A 23,879-nucleotide genomic window follows, 5' to 3' on the forward strand; every position below is an offset into this window, starting at 1 on the left:
TGCTGATGCACGTGTAAACATATACTGTTCAAGGGGCATTTCCAGTGGTGTTTCTGACCATCCACTGAATATTGTGTTTATCACCGGCCTTTGTGTCCTGTTTTTCACACTGCTTATACCATTGGTGGAGGTGAAAATTACAATACAAGCACTGCCTTAAAGACCCCTTGAGACACACCTGGCTGCGGTACAGCAGGGCACTGTTGCAGCGGTCTGTAGTGCCAAAGCAGAAACACTTGGTGCAGCCCACAGGGTTGCTCTCCTCGAGGAAGAAGGTTCCTGGCTTGCAAGTGTCACACGACTCCCCTTCAACATTTTCCTGGAATGAAATAAAAAGAAAGCAACTGTGCTCTCAGATGTACAGTGAACTCTCATTAAGAAGAACTTGGTTAAGCCGAATTCTCGCATATAACGAACAATGTGGGAACGTTTGTTTGGTTTTCCATAGATTCAATGCAAAAAAAATCCGCTTAAGACGAACCGCCTCAGACATACTTTTCGGTTAAGACGAACATTCGGAGTGACTGCCACCGCTATCGATTCTGGAGGCTAGGGCACCTCAAAGCACCACGCCAGGGGGTGTGTGCCTTGAGGCAGCCTACTGGAGGCCTGCGGTGCACATCGCCCTTGGACAGGGGCAAAAACAAGAGGACGAAACAAAAAAGTCTCAGTGACATTTTATTTTGTGAACGGGGGAACGCGCAAGTGTATGGGTGTTATAGAGCACACAAAGCTATCGGCCCTCGGTGCGCCTAGATGCCTACACTGACTGCATTGCAGATCGTATTCAAGACAGGGCACGTGTGGCCACGCCATACGCAGCTGCCACCAGAGTAGAACGCCCACTTGTAAACATTCCCTAACTAACTAGATTAACAAGCATGGACACATCAAACTCGATGACCACAGGCACTCTATGTCAAAACACTGCGATGAGGAATCACGGCAGCAGCAGCGAGCGAAGTGACCTTCATGCTGTAAATCGCTTCAACGCACACTGGGCGGCGAGAATACAGTGCACGCAATGCTACGAGCCATCGGCCCACCTAAACTGTGCCCCCTCAGCAGATCACTTTCAAATAAAGCCCGCATGACGGCGTGCGGCTGAAGTACAGTGGCCCCTCCTTCCCCTTACTAGGTGCCATGCGCGCAATGGAAGATAAAGTGCTTCCTCCCCCTTTCCTGCCCTGTGCATGTGAGATTGAGCCGCCATCGTCGGCTCACCGTCGCATGCTTTTACTCACACATAAGCAGATGATGCGCGAGGATGATGTTAACACAAGCAAACCCGGTACATCCACATCTAACAAAACCTGTAGCAACTACTAGAGGAGGCCAACACAACGGGCCTCTGCCTACCTTCCTCCTCCGCAATGCTTCGCCTCGTTTCTCGTTCCCCACTTTGCTCAATGTCACCTAGACTAGTGGCTAGGTGACGTTGCTTTGCCATGTGCTCAGCGCACTCCTTCATACTTTAGCTAGCTCGGAGCCTGCACTGATGACCTGTGAGGTAGCAAATGCCTGCTTGAATTTCCTGGTGAACTTTTTCCAGCAGCATGAAGGTACAGAAGGATTTTTAAGGTCATTAGGTGAGATGACGTCATTTGTGGCTGCTCGCCGATTTGCACAGAAGCGACAAATATCCATCACGAACTAGATGAAATTAAGGAAGAGTACCACTTGAAGGCAGTTTTCTGTTAAGTTAAGCTAAATAAATGCTTTTTATGTCATTTTTCCACCATTGTAAGTCTACTTCATTTACCGTTTTGAAGTAAGAGATTTGGATGCACCTGGCCATGAGAGAGAGAGAAGTTTAATGATACGAAATGCCGAGAGGTCGGCCTGAGATATATTCCTCTAGCCAGCTACTCGGCATTGGGGGAAGGGGAAGAGGGAAAGAAAGAGGGAATAAAGAGGCGCATGATGGGTGACGATGACGATAGAAGGAAGATGAACATATGGCAAGCAATTTGGCATGCTCAAAGTCTGCAATCCAGGCCTGTAATTTTTAAAAAGTTCAGTAATGCCTGGATGGCCTTGAAACTCGATTGAGTATCTGGCCAAGGGCCTAAAATAACGTCCTCCGACAACGGGGCGCTGTCAAGACGCGTAAGGTCGTTGTCCAACCTTTCACACTCTTCCACGTACTTAGAGCAGCCACAAAGCACATGACCTATAGTCTCAGTCACATTGCACACCTCACAGTGTGGAGACTCGGTGCGTCGCACGAGGTGCATGTACCCGCGCGTAAACGCTACCCCCAGCCTTAGTCTGTGCAGAATACTGGCACAGCTGCGTTGAATTTTCAGTGGTAGCCTAAAATTCATGGTAGGGTCCAATCTCTGGAGTCGTCTGTGGCGATTATCCGGATTGTCCCAGTGCTTTGCTGTCAATTTTCGGATGACACTGGAGAGGAGACAGTTGGCGTCCGCTCTTGAAAAAGGAATTGAAAGCAGTGACTCTCGTTGTTCGAGTGCTTTCTTCGCTTCGGCGTCGGCCAGTTCGTTGCCTTGTATACCACAGTGACTGGGAATCCACTGAAATGTGATGTGGTGGCCGTTTTCTTGCGCTAAAGTGTAGAGCTCGGCAGTTTGAAGAGCCAACACTCTGTAAGCGCTTTCTTTCAACACCACTCTAAGTATTTGAAGAGCCGTTTTTGCGTCACTGAAGACTGTCCATATTTTACGAGGCTGTCGCGAAATATATTGAACGGCCTCTCTGATTGCCACTAGCTCCGTAGATGTTGTAGTCGTCTTGTTATACAGACGAAACCGTCGAATGACTTGATGCGCAGGCACAACGAAAGCCGCATCAGACGCATACAACGAGACCAATCCGTCTGTATACACGCTCACCGAGGAGTCATATTCTTTCGACATGTATTCAAGTGTTGAATGTCTGAGGCCGACGGTAGGTATTCGCGATTTTTTAGAAATTCCGGGAATAGATAGACGTACCGGTATTTTGGACATTACCTATGGGGGCATGCGTGGAAGGTCAGCCGGGGCAAGGTATGCTGGTATGGCAGATTCTTGGCATTTAACGGCTCTTGAAAAAGTGGAGTCCGGCCGTATATCGGGTAGTGTCGATAAGGGATGGCGTCCATGGCGGCACAGCAGTCGTAGGAATACTCGAAGAGGTTCGCATCATAGATAGACAGGTAAAGGGGTGACGCGAGCCTCCTCAATTGTTCCGTGGGTTATGTTGTCATGTTGGTCATGCTGGTCATGTTGTCAATTATTCTTCTGATAAGGCGAACAAATTTTTATGGTCCTTTCGAGTTTGTCTTAAAGGGAGCCTACTACTTCTATCTTTTGCGTTGCTGACAGCCAAACAGTGCAGACTGAACAACAGCAATAAAAATCACAAGGAGATAAATTTTGCTAAATTGAGTATCCAATAGCAAATGCAGCTATTCTTTAGACAAGGAAAAATCTATTTTAGTGTACAAAACATAGGAAGGAAGGAAGGAAGGAAGGAAGGAAGAAGGCAACAGGACAGTTGCATTCTTTGTTCCTTTCTACGTTTTGTACACTAAAAAGTATTTTTCCTTATCTAAAGGATGTTTCACAAGCCAGCCCAAGCAGCTACTCTTTTGAAATTTAGCTAGCAGGTAACTTACTTCCTATTTGTTTTGTTTGGCCAGTGCACTAGCAAGTATGATTATAACCCTAAATATGGTCTTTCCTGGAACAAAACTACTCAGAAAATGTCTTCGTAACACTGAATAAAATGTACAAGAAGTGTCATGCACTGCACACACTTTGAATATACCTTGCAATCAGCTAGGGCCCACTTCTAAAACATATAACAGCATTTTCAACACATGGCTCGTCCAAACTGCAATTTAATGTGCCTGCCAAACAGTAAAATACCAGGCTAGTGCCTCAAACCACTTTATGTCCACTCGGCATGGATGTTCTGTTGACTGATGCTTTGAACCTTTGACCGTATCAATAAAAAGGGTCTGGCACTGAGAAAGATATGGGCACCTTGCAAAAGCATTCTGCGGTGTCCTGGTTGCAGATCTCTTCCACCGTTCCGCGGAGGTCACAGTTGCAAAGGCGACAGCGTGGGAAATCCCAGTAACCCCACTTGCATTCGTCGCAGGTGCGGCCCACAATGCTGTTCTTGCATCTGAACAAAAAAAAAAAAAAAAAAGTCATCAGCACAGAACCTTTGGTTTGCTTTTCGATTATAATTTTGAGACAAACACAATAATGCTTGTAAATCTGATCTCATAATAATTTAGAAATGGTAATAGCAGATGTAAAGATGACGGCTCAATTTAACAAAACTACGCTTTTTCATTTTATTGATGTAGCTAAAAAATATTGAATGTCCCACAAGAGTCTTTACCACTAAAACCAAGTTCCTGATTCACAAACATGATGCACTGCTCCTTTGAACTACCATATTAGGTCTTGATGAAGCGACTGTAGTGCTAATAAAAATGGATTCTAAGAACACAAGACCAGATACCAGGCGCACTACCACCACACACTGGTGTCTAGTCTTGTGTTCTTTGTGTTCATCTTTAATTGTGCTACAATGGCTTTAACAAGTATCAACCAACTAGCCCAAGAACAAGTTGTCCTTCATTAGGTCCCAATTATACTGCATGCTCAGTATGTATGTGGCACGCCGATGCAGACAGAAAGGTTCTGTTACAGCAAGTAAGCCCACCTCATCAAAACCATCCTGCTTTAGTAATCTCTTATCTTCACTGTTCAAGTGGCCTTCTGCAAACTTGCAGAATCAGGAGTGGGGACTACACTGACAGTGCATAGGCAGAGTTCTCATTTTCTATATATATATATATATATATATATATATATATATATATATATCTTTTTTTTTTCTGACATAAAAATAAACGCTTTATTGTGCATAGGTCCTCTTATAGATAACACTCCAGGAAAAGATTATATGGATATATACACATCTTTCTTTTTTGTGAGCCTTTCATCAATTACTTTATTGCAATTAATATTGATTGGTTGTGTTGATTTCTATGCAGAACATATAAATTCATGAAAAACTACGTTTGAAACTACCGTATTTACTCACATAATGATCACACTTTCTTGTAAAAAAAGATTGATGCAAATTCGGGGTGCGATCATTACGCGGGTTAAATTTCCCGCGAAACAAAAAATTTTTTTCATCCCGCATTTGCTGCGGGATGGCAACAAGTCAGCAAACAGGTGGCTGCCACTGTAACAGTGTGGGACACCAAAACAAAGATAGCGGCCAGCGGAGCAAGCCGAACGCGCTGAACGCTATTTTTTTTTCTTCTTGTGAGTACATTACGAGCATCAAAACAGTTTCTTCCGTATCAGTAATGAATAATATTGTTAATATCGGCAAGTTTGCGGCAATAACGTAGCCATGTCCACTTTTAGGGGACAGAAACAGAGATGGGCACGCTTAGCTGCCAGTGACACAGAAACATATGGCGGGCACGCTGCGGAAACTGCAACATTTGCCTTTACTACTATCCTAATACGGCACGTTTCCGCTCATGATCCACTCATGATAAATGTTAAATAGAACACTAATCCAATACACCGCATTTCTCAAAAGAGGCGTGAAGCATGAGATTGCTAGTGAATGGGTCAATTGTGTGCTTTGTGAGCGGAATAGTTCGCTCACGTAATGTCCACCATGAGGAACATATAACAAGCTGCATAACTCACATGGACCTCTGTAGATAAGTGGTAATTTTGTCATTACTAATAAATGTAATGAATTACAGTTACTTTGCGAGCCGTTAGTACTGTGTCCTCAGAAGAAAAGCAATGATGTTTAGACATGTATAATTCACGTCTTATTTCGCATGTCGCTGATAACGACTTCACTGATGGAATCACTTAAGTCTGCAGGTTAATTTTTCCACAAACAAACAAAGACAGGTGTGATCTTGTGGAATCACGGCCAAATTTCCGGTGAAGCTGTATCTTTTGAGTAGTCACATTACAAATTTCAGTTGCTTGTAAAAAATCACACACTTTAAAAAGTTGCCAGAATATGATTTGTGCATTAGCACTGTTCCTCGCAGATTATAGGCCTGATGCTTTCAAGCACTTGACCGGTATTTCTTTCTTATTTTTGCATTTGTCTTTAGAACTATCTCACCGTGGTACTGCACCAACTCAGCCAGCGCTTCTTGCTCCTGTTTGAGAAATTTTCTGCCACGGCTGTACTTCACACATGCACTTTTAACTTCGCATGCATATCGGCCATAATGTTCCCCCATCTACCAAATTTGATATCGGTGGCTTATAGTTCTCCCAGGACAGCAGGCTAAGTTCTATGCTGTAACTGAATGGCACACTTCGAACTTTGCCCGCACATCACCCACTGCCTCTCCCGATACCCACAGAATATAAACAAGGTGACCCATTGATTCATCGAGGACACCACAGGCATGCTGTATAACCCATGGAAATAGGGAGAAAATGACGGTTTAGTAATTAATTGCAAGGTTCCTTATTGATTTAGAAACATTAACATTTCACCATACATTGTACATAACATGGCCACAATTTTCACCAAACGCAAACATGTTGTGATGTAGCGTCCTTTCGGGACATTAGGAAACAGATTGGATAATAGCCATAGAATGCATTCGAGCTTTTGATGAATAAATTTTGATTAAGGAATGACGAGCTTGGGTGTTCTCATTTATTGTGTTCATGTTTCTTCAAGTGCACTCCTATAGCTAAGTCATGAATTACCAACTAGCTTATCACGACGCCTACAGCTATAAACATAAACTCCGTGAATTATCTAGTTCTCCCAGGACATCATTAAAACAAGCATATAATGTTTTCGAGTGCTTCTAGTTACACTAGTTCCTTCGCTGAAAAATGTTGCAGAGCAATGTTGGAAGCAACATGAACATTTAGCAAAATATTCATTCTGTTGTAGAAGCTGCCCATATACCATTAGAATTGAAGATTAGATTACTAAATTTTTCTTTAAAGGGCCCCTCACCAGGTCTGGCCATTTTGAGCTGACAAGCGCAGCGCATACAATGTGCGCCAACGATTTTGTTTGCAAATTACATTGCTACGCACTGCAGAAAGGTATGAAATTTCAATCTGAACGCCGTTTTCCCTTCTTCTCGCGGCCACTGCGCTACAAGCCGGATGGTGACGTACTCGCGTCCCTGCGCCTACGTACTCTGGTCCACAGTGTGACATCACTCGTGGTGACACGCGACTTTGAGAATTATTCAAGGCACCATCTGTTATCTGTGTGATCTGCTGGTTGAATTGACGAATTGAAGTTTAGAGAAATAAAACACACAAATGGAATGTCTGCATGTTGTTTGTTTTACTTCACACCGAAGCAAGAGAGATGTACTTCCGCTTCATCTGCTTGTTCTCACGGTCGTGCAGCCACGTGCGCAGGTACCGAAACTGCCATTTTCTACTGTGTTCCAGCACGTGATCATGCTCTGCGATCCGCTTGTTCTGCCTCAGTATTCGTGTAGCACTGAATTATACCGCTAGACATGTGTCCTTGTGCACAGCGTGCAAAATCATGCGCTGCGCGAACGAGACAACAGCTCGTGCGCGGTGCCGTCAGAGGAAGTGCATAGCGCTGAGAAAAAAAAAATGAAGGCGGAGTCTATGACGTGTGCATCATGTGATCCTCAAGGTCCGGTATGGGAGAACGCAGGGGAGGAATTTCGCTTGCGAAGGCTAGACGGGGCGAGTGGAGAGAGCGTCTTGCTTGGCAGTGGAGCCCACCTGCTAAAATCATGGGTTTGTGGCATTGAAATATTTCTATCTTGGCTATTAATGAGCCGATTTGAAAAATTCTTGTGGCAGAATGCTCCGCAGAGGACATGTAACAACTTGCAGCGTATGACCAAAATTTGCTATGGGGCCTGGCGAGGGGAATTTTAATGCCGTTTTCCCTTGATTATAAGCATTCACAAAAATTGTGTGAAAATATTATTTAATAAAAAGCGGAGCATGCTTGCACAAGCAATAATACAAGCTTTTAGTCAATTGAAAAATATTTAAAAGTGAGACGTTAGGGACAACTTAAAAGAAACCTCAGATGTGTACAACAGAGGCCTGGCATTGACGAATTGGGGTGCAGGGAGGTAGGTGAGGGAGGGGTATCAACATCATCAGGGGCTCTGACCCCCTGCCGGAAAACTTCGGAGGGGGCTCAGGCCCACGAGCCCTCCATCTGTCGTTGGTGGCTATGCGACAGTGTAAGATGGCTCTTAAGTTGCACACACACCTGCACTGTCCACTCTGCAGGTCACACTGGAGATTGCCTCCTTGGACTCCATGAGGGTTGCAGTTACATTCCTGTGTACAGGTAAGCACATCTCATTTCACAGGAGCACATGGAAAGCTACATCTGTACAAGTACGATTTGGTGATAAAGTATGATGTCTATACTTCGGCTGAATAGAGCACAACAAAGCTTTACATATTGTATCACGGCATTTGTGGGAACCACAACAGACAATGCCTTGCCATATTTCAAAGTCATAACTTTGTCATGTTAAACAGTCGGAAGTATTAACACAATCTAACATGGTGAAAAATAACATCCAATGGCAGCACATGCTCGTTTGTCTTTAAATCCCTTCCGAGATGTACAAGGTCATCCAGTAAAGGGTGAACACCTCATCAAGTGCTGAAGCACTCAGGGGAGCTTCACTGTAAATTTACAGCCTCCAAAAATAACCTTCAAATAATATACAGTGTGCTTTTTTTAGCTGCAATAAATTTTTTAAGATTGCCTGTGGCAGGTAGCACAAAAGTTAGCTAGCAAAGTGGTGTTAATTATTGAAATAAGCACTTTGATTTCTCACAGAGGTAATGGCCACGAGCAATTTAGATCAAGGGTTAGAATTGCGCTATCTGCCACAGGCAATTTCTTTAATTTTCGTGCAGCTAAATAAGAGAAAGCACCCTATACCATTAAACCTCAATATAACGAAGTAGGTAAAATCGGCAATCTGCTTCATTATATCAAAATATTTTGTATTGAAATTCAACCTTTTATGGAAACAAATACATTTCCTTTATACATCCATTTTCCTTACACGGAAAGGGGCTGCAGAATTTTCTGAATTATTGGGCAATCGAAAAAAGCAAATTTGAATGAGAAAACAATTCATTTTGATGAATTTGGAAGTCAGCAACGAATGATACGGTTTCATGCCACGTCGATAATATCTTCACATCAGTGGTACGAATGAAGTGAAGCCAGCCACGCTCCCGAATGCACTCTGTCCCCGCGGCTATCATGAAAAGTGCCACCAATGAGGAGCGAATGCTTCATTTGCCTCTCGCTCCAACGAGTCACCGAAACTCGAGATTATGCAACCTCCAATACTAAACGCACCGGAAGACAGCTTACGTAACGCCAAGCCGTCTCAGCAAGCCCACTCTTTGCACACGCAGCAGATTACCTCTAAAGCAGGGTGCAGTGCTGCGTATGCGCTCAGCCACGTTTAAGCCATGCACAGCCATGGCTGAGCTGCATGCCAGAAATCGTGATGCGCGCCAACTTACCCCCCCCCCTCTTTCCCTTTGCTTGCGCAGGAAGGCGGCACTCGTGAAGCTACCATCTTTCTTGTCTCACCCTTGCATACGTTCACTTGCACCTAAAGCACAAAGTGCACAGGGCGCAATAGACTATTACTACATAAGAAACATGATGCGGCTCCATTTCGGTGGTCGCTCTTGTCGCGCCACACACGATTTGAGAGGTGCGTTTGCAAGCAGCCACTTGCAAGTTAATCATTTGACCCTCTGCGTCTGTGGAATCTTCCATTTACTGCCTCAACATTCCTTTACGGCGGAAGTGAAATTTCGTTAGATTGAAATTACACACAAACACACTTCATTATATTGAGGTTCGAAACACATGGTGTTCCTTGGTAAAGAGGTTATGAAAAGTTAAATACTTTGTCATATCAAGAATTTCATTATATTGAAGTTCCAACTGTTAATTCAGAAATTATCGTGGTATGGAGTGCGTGGAGTCGCACTTCAACTCTTCAAAAGTTACCTTGAAGATCGCTATCAATTCGTGCAAATTAATAGCACAATGTCTAAAAAGATAAAGTTAAACCAAGGAGTCCCCCAAGGGTCCATATTGGGGCCACTATTGTTCCTTGCTTATATAAATGATATTGTAGAAATTCCCGATTCCCCTGAACTTATTATGTACGCTGATGATACAAACGTTTTCTTTTCATCAGACAATTTATTATCACTTGAAGTCAGTGTAAATAATTATTTAGGGCATCTTTCAGAATGGTTAAGGCAAAATAAGCTACGCTTAAATGCCAAAAAAACAACTTATATGATATTCCGACCTATAAACAAGCATATAAGTAAAATATGTGTCACATTTGAAGGAAATTGTATTACACACGTTAGGGAACAAAAATTTCTTGGTGTGTGGTTTCAGGAGGAATTAAACTGGAATACACATGTAAATCACCTGATTACCGCATTGGCACGAATAGTTGGTTGTTTTCACAAAACAGTACACTTAATCCCATTAAGGTTAAAACTAAATATGTACTATGCACTCTTTCATTCTAAGGTAACTTATGGGATATTAGTCTGGGGAACAACATCGCAAAGAAATTACCATAGACTTGTTACTATGCAGAAGAAAATATTGCGCTGTTTTGAAAAGCACAGGGGAAAATTACAAGACCTGCCAACTGCTCCACTGTTCATAAAACATTCCATGCTCAGGGTTGATCAGTTGTACTATTTTAAATTGCTCCCAGTAATTCAACAAAATAAATTATATGAACAAAGCCGCATTGAAAAACCATACTACTGTTTATGAGAACAAAGGATACGAGCACCTAAAGTAAGAACTAATTACGGAAAACAAAGTGCTGCGTACCAGACACATCACGTTTTGAATATCCTTGCAGATAGATTGAACTTTAAAGGTAGTAGTGCTGCATTTAAAAAACGAGCAAGGAACTTATTAATTACCACATGCATACAGTATCAACATTAACCTGTGGATTTTCATGCCTCGACCAATGATTAAATCATTCAAGAATTAGTATTCTGAGTGTTTCCATGTATAATGTAATTTCATTGTATCCTCATGCATTCTAAGTTTCAAATTTCTTGGAATTTATTTTGTGTAGCTATATATTATGGCGTGCGCGCGACCTCTTCTGTATGATTAGTTAGAGATGTTATGTAAATTTTTCTCTTGTTTATGTGATTTGTTATGTGTACTCTTGCAAGTAGCTAGTTGTCCATTTTCCTGAAACTAATGTACTGCAATCCTTTTTTTTTTTTTTGACTCTGTTGAACTCGAAGCGTGTGAGCTGCCACAAACTGCAGAGGGACAGGGACATTTGTCAGGCTTGATTGCCTTTAGCCCCTGCCCCTGCAGTGAACTTTGTATATTGCTTACTGTAAATAAAAACACTTACTTATATCGAGGTCTAATTATATTTGTGTTAAGCAGCATGTTCTGGCCTTATTTTTATAATAAAGATTTGAAGTTTTACCATTTTGAATAATAATAATGTGTTCCCCATAAATGATGGTAACACTATGCAATTCCTACGTATGTGCTTCGCCATAAGTTGCACATTACTATATTTAATAATGAAATTGAAAAATGTTGAGAAAATATTGAGAGAGATGCTGGTAACTACCTAAGGAAGTGGAACATAGCCCACTTGCCTCAAAGAAAAGGCGATAAGAAGGAGTGCGAGACAAAACTGCACTTTCTTTAAAAACATGCTTAAATGTGTGTGAAACTTGCAGGATGCGATGCAGAAAAACTTGATTAAAGTTTCTGGAAGTAAGTAAATGGGGTATAAAATAATCTTGTAAAAAAGTCCTTAAGACAAAGCAGAAGAGGCAAAAAAAAGGGCTTAAAGCCCAGCACTGAAAATATCATCCATCTCATACAGCCAACAATGGCAGACAGACATGTGTGTCACATAACTGCAAGAAGACGCACCTCACATCCGACAATGCGAGTGTAGCCAAAGGTGAGTGGCACACAGGTGTCGCACTTTTCGCCAGTGACACGAGGAGGGCAGATGCACTGGCCAGTGACCGGGTGGCACACAGCAGTGTTGGGACAGTCACATGGCTGGCATGCAGGGAAGCCATAGTAGCCTGTGCGGCACTGGGAGCAGGTGCGGCCAATTACATTCTCCTTGCACTGGCACTGGCCACCGAAACGCTCGCACTCAAAAGACAATGAGCCATCGATGTTGCACTGGCAGGGAAGTGCCCCATTGTTGTATTCAGCAGTGACTGAAAATACCGCTTCCTTGCAAAAGTCTGTGAAATGAAACAAAGGGTGCATTTCAGTCTAAAAAGCCTTTCTTAAGTGCGATGCTTGTGACCCACGTGACCAGTAAGTTTAATAAATGAAAGGGACATAGTGCATGTGAGGTCAACGCTCACATGGCCCTACAGTTAGGCATGTACTTGCAAAAGCGCACTACTTGTCACTATACACACACGACTGCACTGCATAATCACCAACACCACCCTTTTCTAAAATCAAGCAGTCAGTGCTTATACTCTTTCAAGCAATGAAGTTTATATTAGACGCCTTATGCCAATCAATTAATGCTAGATGTTGTAGCGTGTTGACAGGGCATCCAGAAGTGGGACCTACGGCGCGAGTTTGAAACTGAAACTGAGGATATAACACTAGACATATCACTAGTGTTTGCCATTCTAGTTTGCAGTTGTTATCACTAGTTATGCAATGTTTGACACATTGCAAAACGGAGCTGGGTTGAGATGAGGCACAAAGATGTGAGGAGCTAGCTACTGCTGCTTCTTATTTCATCCCTTCGTCTATTCAAGCTATTCATCTATCATGTTTTAAGCCATCCTATTCATCCCATATAACTTTTCTTTGACTGTATTAGAAGATGCACAGTATGTCCACATCGTGCATGTTTATAATGCACAAAAATGTTTAAGGTAATGTGGATGCTTTTTCACATAGCAATGATTTTTGATGACACCTCTCATTTCTTTCTTTGCCTTGTGAGCAAATTTGAAGATGATCTATCATTACTTCCACACATAAAACAACAGACAACTCCTATATCAGAAACAAAATGTATAATTTGCTTTCTATCTTTTCTGCCTGTAGTTGCAAAATAAAAATAAAAGCAGAGGGTTTAAAGGAACATATACCACTGGTGTCGGTGTTGACATAAAGGCTGTTTTGCCCACATTGCTTGATGAATTCAACAGCCTTGTCCAGGGGAAGAGGTTGCAGCATTGACTTGTCAAACTGGTCTTCACGAATGAGCATCAAGTGGTCCTGCATGCCGTGTGAAAAATGTTGAGTTGCACCACAGATGGCCAGGCATGACTGCTTAAACAGACTGCACATTTCTGTGCTAGTTCATGTGCTCATGTGTGGCATTTAAAAGAATTATTGCTAGGACACATCATGGCTACACAATAACCAGATTCCCCAGCTAAATGTCACAAAGAAATCAAGAGCAATGGAGGGTTTCACAACAAATGATATCAACTGCACATTGTTCCCAGTTGTGTTTCCTAGTCTTGACAATTTCTTAAATGCATTTAATTGATTAATCAACAAACCACCTAAAGGTGTAATTACCTACTCTGCTAATGACCAAGGTGTCAACAGAAAGTTGTAGGGTATGTTGGCAAAAACATGAATTGTGTATTTCATATAAGTTTACTGATTGGTCTAGTTGGAGTTGAAACATCTTCTGTGAAAGCGTGAAACGCTTGATAGAAAGACAGCAACACAAATACATGAGGCTGAGGACCTGCAATTGCGACATAGTGCTCGACCTCAGGTCTTTGTGTTCCTGTCTCGCTGCCAAATGGTTAATGTATCACACTTTACCACAAGACGCTTCTGATAAGGTAACTTTTGTGCTGTGCCTGCTTAAGGCCAGAATGTTAGATTGGATAGAGTGTCTGGAAATGCTTCGAGGAGTCATTTTCTTCATTTCAGGAGCTCACTTTTGGGGCTCCAATATAACTTAAAAACTGGTAAAAGTTTCCTATGACAAGCACTTGGATTGGGTGATCTCTGATTAAGCCCTACAACCTTCTCATTGCAATCGAAGTCAAGGGATGATAAAGTAAACATTCTTATTAGAATCATCTGAATAATTGTTTTGACACAAATGACAATCACATGTAAATATAATGTGTAGTTACATACAGTTTATTCTATTCACGTGGACCGTTCCATTATTCATGTAGAAAATACAATAGGTAACCTGCTGCCTACAGTTCTGAGTGAAAAAAAAAATTGTAAGTGCTCTGTCATTTCCTACTTAAATCACAAAACCATTGGCAGGTCTCACACAACACCACTGGCCTGTCAAACTTTTGTGTAACTACAGCTTTTTTTTTTTTTTAGTTTTCCCTTCAGGCATCAAAAATTTTGCTATAAATAATTGTGAAGCCATGTCTTTATAAAGACCTTACTGATACTGGTGCTCACTGTAGCTATAATCTGTTTATTAATAATATTTTTAGGTTTGTGAATTATCCTCTTGTTTCTTGCAATCAGACGTGGCATGTCCACGTTGTACTCTTTTGTATATTTTTTTTCTTGTGAGTAATCTGCATTTATTGGAGTGTCTTGCATCCTGTATTCACAAGCTCACACTTGAGCTTTTAGCTTCCTAGGTTTTATAAGAAGCAACAAGGTTTACAAATTAGTTTAGTGCTTAGGCCCTGAAACCATGTACATATCTTTCTCATTTAGTTTTAATAAAGAGCTTTTATCACTCACTCATTTATCAGCAGAGCATTGCATGCGAGGCATTGCATGCAAAGCATTGATCTATTAGGGGGTGCTAACAACATAAAATTAACAAAGTAAAACTCACATGTGCCACCCAACATGAATGCTGCTTTCACCAATAAACAGGAGACTTAGAAAACGAATTGCTCAGCTCAATAAGAGTATAGAGGAACACGCATGATATTTGCAGAAACAAAAATGGGATGAGGTGTGTAAATGTCTAGACGGAAGGATAAAACGTGGAGGCAATTGGAGTCTGCTCAGGCATCTGCTCAACGAAAAAGGCACTAAATCGAATAGACGTACGGCAGTGGCGAAACTGGTACACCAGGAGAGTCAGACTGCAAGCGCAGAGAGCATAATGGAGCGATTGGCTACTAAATACTTGCCTCTCAGGAAAGAAGATCAGGATATGAGTTATCCCGATTACTTAGGGGTAGAATGCAAATATATGGATCAGGAATTCACCGAAAGTGAGGTACGCACGGCACTGTATGATCTGAATAGTAGGTCAGCAGCTGGCCCGGATGGCATCTCTAACAGATTGCTTAAGAATTTGGACGACGATTCAATAAAATATCTGACCACATACATTAATGACCTATGGAAAAATGGGGTATATCCAGAAGAATGGAGGACGGCCAGTACTATCTTAATACCAAAGCCGGGCAAGCAACTCAACTTGGATAATCTGAGGCCAATTTCGTTAACATCATGTCTAGGGAAGACAATGGAGCATGTCATATTGAACAGGTTAACGAAATATGTGGAGGACAATGACATCCTACCGTACAATCTGATTGGTTTCAGATCAGGCTTGTCCACACAAGATGCCATGTTGTTAATCAAACATCAACTGCTATTAGCTAAACCAAAAAACACTCGAGCTCTCTTGGGGTTGGATGTCGAAAAAGCTTTTGACAGAATTAAGCATAGAGCAATACTTGAAGTGATTTCCGAACTGGGATTGGGGAGAAAACTCTATGAAGTGGTCAAAACCTTTCTTGGCAATCGTTCAGCTCACCTTAGATTCGGGGATATTAAATCAAAGAAGATGGATCTCGGTGACAGAGGGACGCCACAAGGGTCGGTCTTGTCACCTATGCTTTTCAACCTGGCCATGTCAAAAGTGGCAAAGGGACTAAAAGGGATAGAGGGCATTCACTTTACCATTTATGCAGACGATGTGACTATATGGACCGCTGAAGGAAGTATGGGACATGCGGAAAGCAGACTTCAGAAGAGCATTTATGAGGTAGAGTATTTTAGAAGGCATGGGACTCAAATGCTCTGCTAATAAGTCTGAACTCCTTGTACTCAAGAACAGAAGAAGGGGTAGAAAACCGAGGGGATACGTTCCCGAGGAAGAACCCAGGTTAGTACTGACCACGAAGGCAGGCGAATCTATTAAGCAAGTAGAATCCATTAGAGTCTTAGGGTTATTCCTGGAGGCAAACGGGGCAAATGGAAGAACAATACGACACATCACAAGCAAGACTGTGGAGGTCATAAGACTGCTAAGGAGAATCACTAACAGACACAGAGGGCTGGGAGAGGAGAGCGCCATGAGACTGGTCCACGCTTTCGCCTTGTGTCACTTCTCATATGTAGCTGGGATGCTCACTTGGACACAGACAGAGATAAACAAGTTGAACAGATTAATTAAAAGGCTAGTCAAAACAACAGTGGGGTTACCGATTAACACTCCGGATAACAAATTAATGAAACTCGGGCTCCACAACACAATAGCCGAGATAATTGAAGCTCAGCAAATTGCCCACAGAGAGAGGCTCTCTGGAACAAGGCCAGGTAGAGCAATACTAGAAGAGGTAGGATGGTGCCCAACCGAATCCAAAATTTCAGGTGAAGGCACAGTAGAACTAAAAGATAGCATAAGAAAGGTAATCAAGACGACTCCTTTCCCCAAAAATATGCACCCGGTGCACAACCTGGAAAGACAAAAGGCAAGGGCCAAAGCTCTCCTGCAAGAGATAGAACACGACAGAGAACATGCGGCATTTGTAGATGCTGCGTGGGTCAGAGGAAAGAAAGCCTTTACGGCAGTAGTAGTAGATGCAGATGGTCTCACTCGGGATGCTATTACAATCATGACTAAAGACACAACAGTCGCGGAACAAGTAGCGATAGCATTGGCTTTAAGGAATAATAAGTGGACGAAGATTTACAGTGACTCTAAGATGGCTATTAGACACTTTACCAATGGCTTTGTAACCAAAAGGGCTGCCCAGCTGATCGGTGAGTTGGACAGCCAAGAGATCGAAATCCGCTGGTTTCCTGCGCACATGGGGTCTGTCGATCCATCTCGGAAGAATTTAAACGAGATGGCTAACGCAGCTGCACGAGGACTTACTATCCGTGCACTACGCGACCAGGACCTTAATAATATACAGGAGGAGAACACGGACCAATTACTAACATATAATGAAATCACGAGGCATTATTACATCAACAGAAGGGAATTCCCAGTGCCACACGCTAAGCTCAATAGAGCTCAAGCGGTGACTCTGAGATTGTTGCAAACAGGAACTTATCCAAGTCCAAACTTTATTAACAAGATATATCCTGAAAGAGAGATACCAATCAATTGCGAGAAGTGTAATGGCATCATTACTCTGGATCACATGCTTTGGCAGTGTCCTGTGACTTTCACAGACTGTGACAAGGAGAGAGACTGGTGGCAGCGAGTCCTACACAGTGGAGGTCTTTTCGATCAAGTACAGGCCGTCCAGAAGGCCCATGATACGGCGGTAAGGTTCAACCTCACTGTCCCGACGTGGGAGCCGCCTGCGTCAACCTAAGGGTTGATCTTCAGGACATTAAATAAAGTTCATCATACCATACCATACCAACCTTAAAGCTATACGCTTGCAAAGCACCAACTTCGTAGCCATAAATTTGAAATGTCCAATATGATTTCATCATATCCACACAAACAACAGTGGGAGTGTGTTGAAAACTGTGATGTGCACCCACCAGCCAGACTGACTTCTGGTCGGGCACTTCAAAGGTGAGTGTGAAGTTGTCTACAAGGGGGAAGGCAGTGGTGCCTGTCTGGGGGTTCAGAAGCACAGCCCGGCAGCCTGAAGTCCATGGGCAGTGCTCCAGGGGCAGTTTGGTGTCACGCTGGTGACCCCCACTCTCCAGGACGGTCATCAGCTCGAAGGCAGGGTGGTCAGGCTGCACACAATTGCAGCGCACTTTTGATGTCAAAGCACCTTAGGCCGCTGCAGATGCCCAATGGCAACACAAAAAAGAGAGAGACAGAGAGAACTGCACCACTCCTGCACAATTCAAAATTTGTGAAGCCCAACACAATGCACACAAACCAACACAATGTTAAATGAGCATGCACTTCTCACGAACTGCCTCTTTGCACACATATAGCTATCATGCTTCATGCTCCATGTCCTTGGCCAGAAAGACAAAGAACACTCTGTGCAGAGCAATGATGAAAGTGCTGTGTTCTCACTGAGCTTTGAGAAACCACCGCAAGTCCTCAGCATGAAGTAAATGACCTTTATGATCATTGAAAAGCCAACAATCACGTAGGTATGTGGAAGCATCGGATGGGATAACAAGCCATTCTAGAAGCAGTAACATGTGCTTATGGTGGTGAAGAGTGGCTTTAGCTATGCCAAAAGGCCCACAAATTAAAGAAAGTTGTATAAGTCAGAGACTCCAGTGCAAAAGCCTCTGCAGGTATGCAAACATAGATTGCAGAATAGTCAACTCTAAATGCCTGTATAAACTACAAACTCCATACACACACAAAAGTCAAAAGCTTTCTTCTCTATATTTCCTGCCCTCTAGTACATATCTTCAGCAATGCACACTATGAATTGCTGAAACTGAACACAGAGAGCTAGTGCTGCAATAAATGTACACTTGCCTGGAAGTAGTGTGCAACTAGCACATAAAGTCCCGGTTCTGGCACAGTGTCATTAAGGGTGACCATTGGATTGCGGTGGTCAAGAAGAACCAGGCTAGTTCCATTGTCTTTGAGGGTCGTTGGAAGGTCAGTTGCCACCATGGCATCCTCTGCACTCTCGAATTCAACCTGTACAAAAGATACAAAACCAGCGGAAACATCACTACTTGGAAGATAGCAAGAACTATAGAGAAATTGGAAAGCGCTGCTCTCGTGACTGTGCACAGAGTAAAATTCATAAATATTCCAACCTTAGAGACAGCAGGGCAGTTTTGAATGTCTTCCCATCTTTTATGGGCAATAGAGCCAAGCATTTTGTGTGCAGCAAAACCTATTGCCTTCTTTGTAAGAACAGTTCTTGGTGTAGTTTCTTTGCTTGTTCAGTTTAAGCAACAGCACAGTTTCGGTAGAGAGCATTACCCAGATGAAATCACTGTTCAGCATCATCAATTAATTGCTTTGGTGTTAAAGTGATGCTCGGTATAAATTATGAAAGACCCACACGACCTCATACTTTCCTTTCACTTTATCCACATTTTTAGGTTTCCTTGCAAAATGAGAAAAGAAAACTGACCACCATTTGTAGAAAACTATGATGTAACATATTTTTTAAAAATAAGATCAGGATGATGCTAGATAATAGGTCATTTTAACTTTTACCTTTATGAGATTTCACAAATGTGATGACAATAAGTGCTTTTAAAAACCAGCTCATCATTGCCACCTCAAACAACAGCACCTTACTGCCTTCAAAACTTGCACGACTTTACCAAATATGGCCACTGCTTTGATCACAACTATATGACGTGATTGACAACGTGAAGTGATGACTATGTGGAGGACACTGAGTAGGTGATTGTAGACACATTTGTTATACTGTTGGTGGCAGAGCATCCATGACGTACTTGGGCAAGCCCAACTGCAAGTTCTACTTTGCACTTATAGTCCCGGTTGCCATTTTTAGATCTTTCAGGATTACACAAGCCAGCACTGTTTGTGATAATAAAATCACTCTATTATGAGATGCGGTTAACATGCACGCACATTTTTTTATGCTTTTGAGCAGTGTCGACTTACAAAGCTCATTAAAATAACAAAAGTCAGCTGTGTTAACCCCTTAAAGGGACACTAAAGGCAAATATTAAGTCAAGCTATAGTGATAGATTAGTGCTCAAGAATCTCTAAGGCATCAATATTATTGCGAACAGAGCCTTAATAATCGAGAAATTGAGGTAAATGCAGGAAATGATTAGAGACTCCCCCGGGACATTCAAGTACTTGCCAAATGACGGAAGCACTCCTCAGTTAAATTCTGTCACTAGTACTCAACCACTCGTTGCAAAAAACATCCTTGTATTGTATTATAAGACGAAATAAAAGGCTACTTGTCTAGTTCTATTTCATATTTAGAAAAAAGAACTCATTGAAATTGCTGTTGACAATGACGCGGGCAGTTGAAAGGTTTCATTTTCGCATGACTCTGTGACGCCCACGCTTTTGCGTTTCAGTAGTTTCGTTATCGCGTGGTGTTGTGCTGGTTTTGCTGGCTTGCGAAACTCGCACGAACTGCAAGTAGCAGAGAATTCAACTTCCATGTGATGTTGCGGGATGCCTGAAAGGTCTACGCCACCTGACGAAAAAGCAGCTGCAGTGGCGAATCCAGCACTCTGTCTTGGCTCGGTACCACCGTCTGTTGGGTGCCGTTTTACTCACTGACAGCAGCAAAGGGAGGTGATGGTGTATGCAATGTCACCACTCCCTTGGTTGGGTGGAGGAAGATTTGAATTCCGAAAAGGTATTCAGAACCTCCAGATGCAATTTTCTTGTAAACTAAGTATTTTCTTGGCACGAAACAAGCGTCGCGAGGTTTATGGAATGGCATTTAAACAGCCCACGTCGACTTAGCATTTGCCTTTAGTGTCCCTTTAAGCATATTATTATTCTGATTAAAAGTGGGCTTTTCTTTAATTTTTAATGGCATATTTATAAGCTGCTATTTTTCTAAAACACTTCTAGAGAATTTTAAACCAATTCACCTCATACTTTACCCGTGTGAGCTCCGTTTTAGCTTTCCATTAAGCAATATATATGTATTTGTCAATGCCGTAAACTGTATAGTAGGAAACGAGGGAAATGTTTTATCTTGCTTTAAGTGCTGGCAAAGTGCTGCCATCTATATGGTATAACACAAAAACCGAACAAACACGGCCTTCAAACGCTGAATATGTGCTGCCATCTATGTAGTAAAACACAAAGGACACAATAAATGCTGCTTTCGAGCGCCGACACTGTGCAGCCATCTATGCTGTAAAAGAAAAACTAAGTAGACATGCTCCATTTGTCCGAATCGCTTTGAAAATGCGAATATTGCCATAAACGAGCTTTGCTTCGGACCAGCTAAGTTAACCAGCATCGGGTCAACAAGCTAGGCTCATCCTAAATGATGAACCCTACTTGAGGGAAGAAAACCAGCGCATGCATACCTTTGCAGCAGGAGAGAAGGCAGGGAAAGGCAGTCCCTGGCATTCTCCCTCACGCAAGACACACTCCCTGCCGGGAAGCAAATAGTCTGTGTGCCACTGGAGTGCTGGAACAGCCACTATTCTCTCCACGGCCAGTTCCGTGTTGGAGTCTTCGCCAAGGTCGATGGTTATGCGCACTGGATCATCCTTCAGCCCAAACTCCAGCACGCGATTCAGGTGATCAACAACAACCTGAATGTGAATGGTACAGCTTCAATGTAGTAACCTCTTGCTCTTATAGTCACATCGAACATATAGAATCGATCATCAGACAGTAATGTACAAGCTAACCATTTTAGAATGTGTGATGATCACAAGAGTATTTCCTGCTCAAGTACATGCATATGAGAGTTCTTCAATCATGCCAGTTTCAAAAATCTATCTTGAACTCCGTTTATCAATATGGGGAGGGGGGGAAGTAAATGACTTATACGAGTGCGTATGTGCGACCAGTGAGTGACGAATGAAATTTCAGTTTGATGCATTAGCTGCTAAAAAGAATGTGCTTCAAATGGCATACACAGGCTGAAAACCAGGTACCCCACATACAGTTAGTTTCATATATCTTTGGATGATGAATCTCTCGAACTTGTCAACAAACCCAATGTGTGGTCAAATGGTTGCGTGTGTCGCCTTTTCAATAGAGGGCTGTCTCCATTCCCTCTTGGCCTTTTCTTCCAACATTATAACAATTTCATGATGAGTCAGGTTAATATTTGGTTTCCTGTTTTATAAGAAAGCTGAAGGCGAAATTTTTGACAGGGTATACTTACATTCCTAACTTTATAATAAAATATTGTGCAGAGACTTATCTTCCTATTTGACCTACGTGTTTAATCTTTCTTTACAAAGCAGGCTTTTCCCGTCCGAATGGAAAACAACAGTTGTAGTTTCTGTGTTCAAGGCTGGCGATCCTTGTGACGTTAAATAATTCCAGCCTGTTTCTCCTCTAATTCTCCTCTTTCAGGGTTTTCAAAGATTTATGAAATGCTAATACATTGATGATTGTATGTGTATCTTAAGGGCAAGATTGCTGTTCTGTGTTAATATTTTACTATTTTCATGCTACTGTGTGTACTAGTGACCTGTTGCCAAGGCTTCACAGCTGTTAGCAGGCACTGAAATAAACAATAAACAACCGGGGAAAAGAAGGATGCTGACTAAAAATGGTATGTTCAATTCATTTTAGCTACAATGCAATTATAGGCTTACTGAAGTTTTTTCTTTAACATGGTGCACAGGAGAGAGGCATTTTTAGCAAGTTTTGTTGTCTATAGGTGCCGCAGCATAACAACAATTACTTTTTCTTTTGTCTGTCTGAGCTGTAAAACATGGGTGCTATGAAGTTTTGCACATTATATGACTAGAAAAGAAAATTTTGCATGCAACTTTGGTGGCACCTGAATGTCAGCCCAAATTACCGATAATCAATGCTTTACTACTGGATATGCAGTAATTTAAGTGACAGTGCCTTGATAGTGTCTGACGATCAAACCTTTCATAGTTCTGAAGTGCACAAATGGCAATGAACACAAGAAGAGTTCACTAACCACATCTAAAACTTCAGACATCAAAAACACAAAACTGGTGCAAGAGATTAGAGTACGTCTTTCAAGACTTTCAGGACAAGACACTAAAAAAAATTAAATTATGGGGTTTTACGTGCCAAAACCATTTTCTGATTATGAGGCACGCCGTAGTGGAGGGCTCCGGAAATTTCGACCACCTGGGGTTCTTTAATGTGCACCCAAAATCTAAGTACACGGGTGTTTTTGCATTTCGCCCCCATCGAAATGCGGCCGCCGTGGCCGGGATTCGATCCCGCGACCTCGTGCTCAGCAGCCCAACACCATAGCCACTGAGCAACCACAGCGGGTTACAAGACACTAGATAAGAACTGATTCTTCCTCTGAGAAGAAAAGAAGCATCTGTCTGGAGAGGCAGGAGGCACATACCTGTCGACAGACCATGTTGTACTTGCACCGATGCAGATTAACTTTGCCAGTGGCCAAAGCATCGGAGTTTGAGAGGCTTACATCCGCTGGCAGGGAGTCATTGCTATCAAGCGAGTGGTAGAAGAGCAGGAACACATATCGTCCTGGTGAGGGAGCTTTCAGTTCCAAGGTCATGGTGTGCTCTTCTGTCAAATGTGCCATTGGGCCACTGCGAAGTTCCTGTACGAAGAGAGGTAGCTTTACTTCTCACTGTATGAGATTTCATATGTACTAACTTTTTAATAACTTTCTTACTCTTTGCTTTCTTAAATTACTTCAGGCCCTCATGTTCTCAATTCTAAAATTGTAAAATTTAATCGATGCAACCCAACAAATTTAGTCCCAGTTTAGAGGCATAGTGCCATTCAGCTTGCCTGGCTCAAACTTACTAGAGGTCACACACAGGTAGTAAATTATGGAACTGCCATTACCATCATCACTGTCATTCTAGCATTAAATGTCATCCAGAACATGCACTGGTGTAGCAAATGACATGTTTTATGTTACAACATCTCCGCTGCCATTCTACCAGTGCAGCTGATAATAAGAGCAGCAGGAGAAATGTTCTAGCCCGGGAGCTTTTCCCACCATATCTACTTC

The 23,879-nt window shown here is 42.4% G+C and overlaps 1 protein-coding gene across 2 annotated transcripts in view; it reads right to left on the reverse strand.

The window, feature by feature from the left end:
• The window catches only part of LanA (laminin subunit alpha), a 137,521-nt gene that overhangs the window by 60,070 nt on the left and 53,572 nt on the right, over nt 1-23,879 (reverse strand). For both annotated transcript variants that reach the window (XM_055068499.2, XM_055068498.2), the window contains exons 20-28: nt 23,241-23,459; nt 21,247-21,477; nt 18,725-18,892; nt 17,809-18,012; nt 13,206-13,335; nt 12,001-12,329; nt 8,266-8,336; nt 3,993-4,137; nt 179-319 (exon numbers count right to left, since the gene is read on the reverse strand). In XM_055068499.2, coding sequence (XP_054924474.1) covers nt 179-319; nt 3,993-4,137; nt 8,266-8,336; nt 12,001-12,329; nt 13,206-13,335; nt 17,809-18,012; nt 18,725-18,892; nt 21,247-21,477; nt 23,241-23,459 — 1,638 coding nt within the window. The remainder of the gene's footprint in view (nt 1-178; nt 320-3,992; nt 4,138-8,265; nt 8,337-12,000; nt 12,330-13,205; nt 13,336-17,808; nt 18,013-18,724; nt 18,893-21,246; nt 21,478-23,240; nt 23,460-23,879) is intronic.

Source organism: Dermacentor andersoni, chromosome 9 (genome assembly GCF_023375885.2).
Source record: "Dermacentor andersoni chromosome 9, qqDerAnde1_hic_scaffold, whole genome shotgun sequence".
NCBI classification, from domain to species: Eukaryota; Metazoa; Arthropoda; class Arachnida; order Ixodida; family Ixodidae; genus Dermacentor; species Dermacentor andersoni.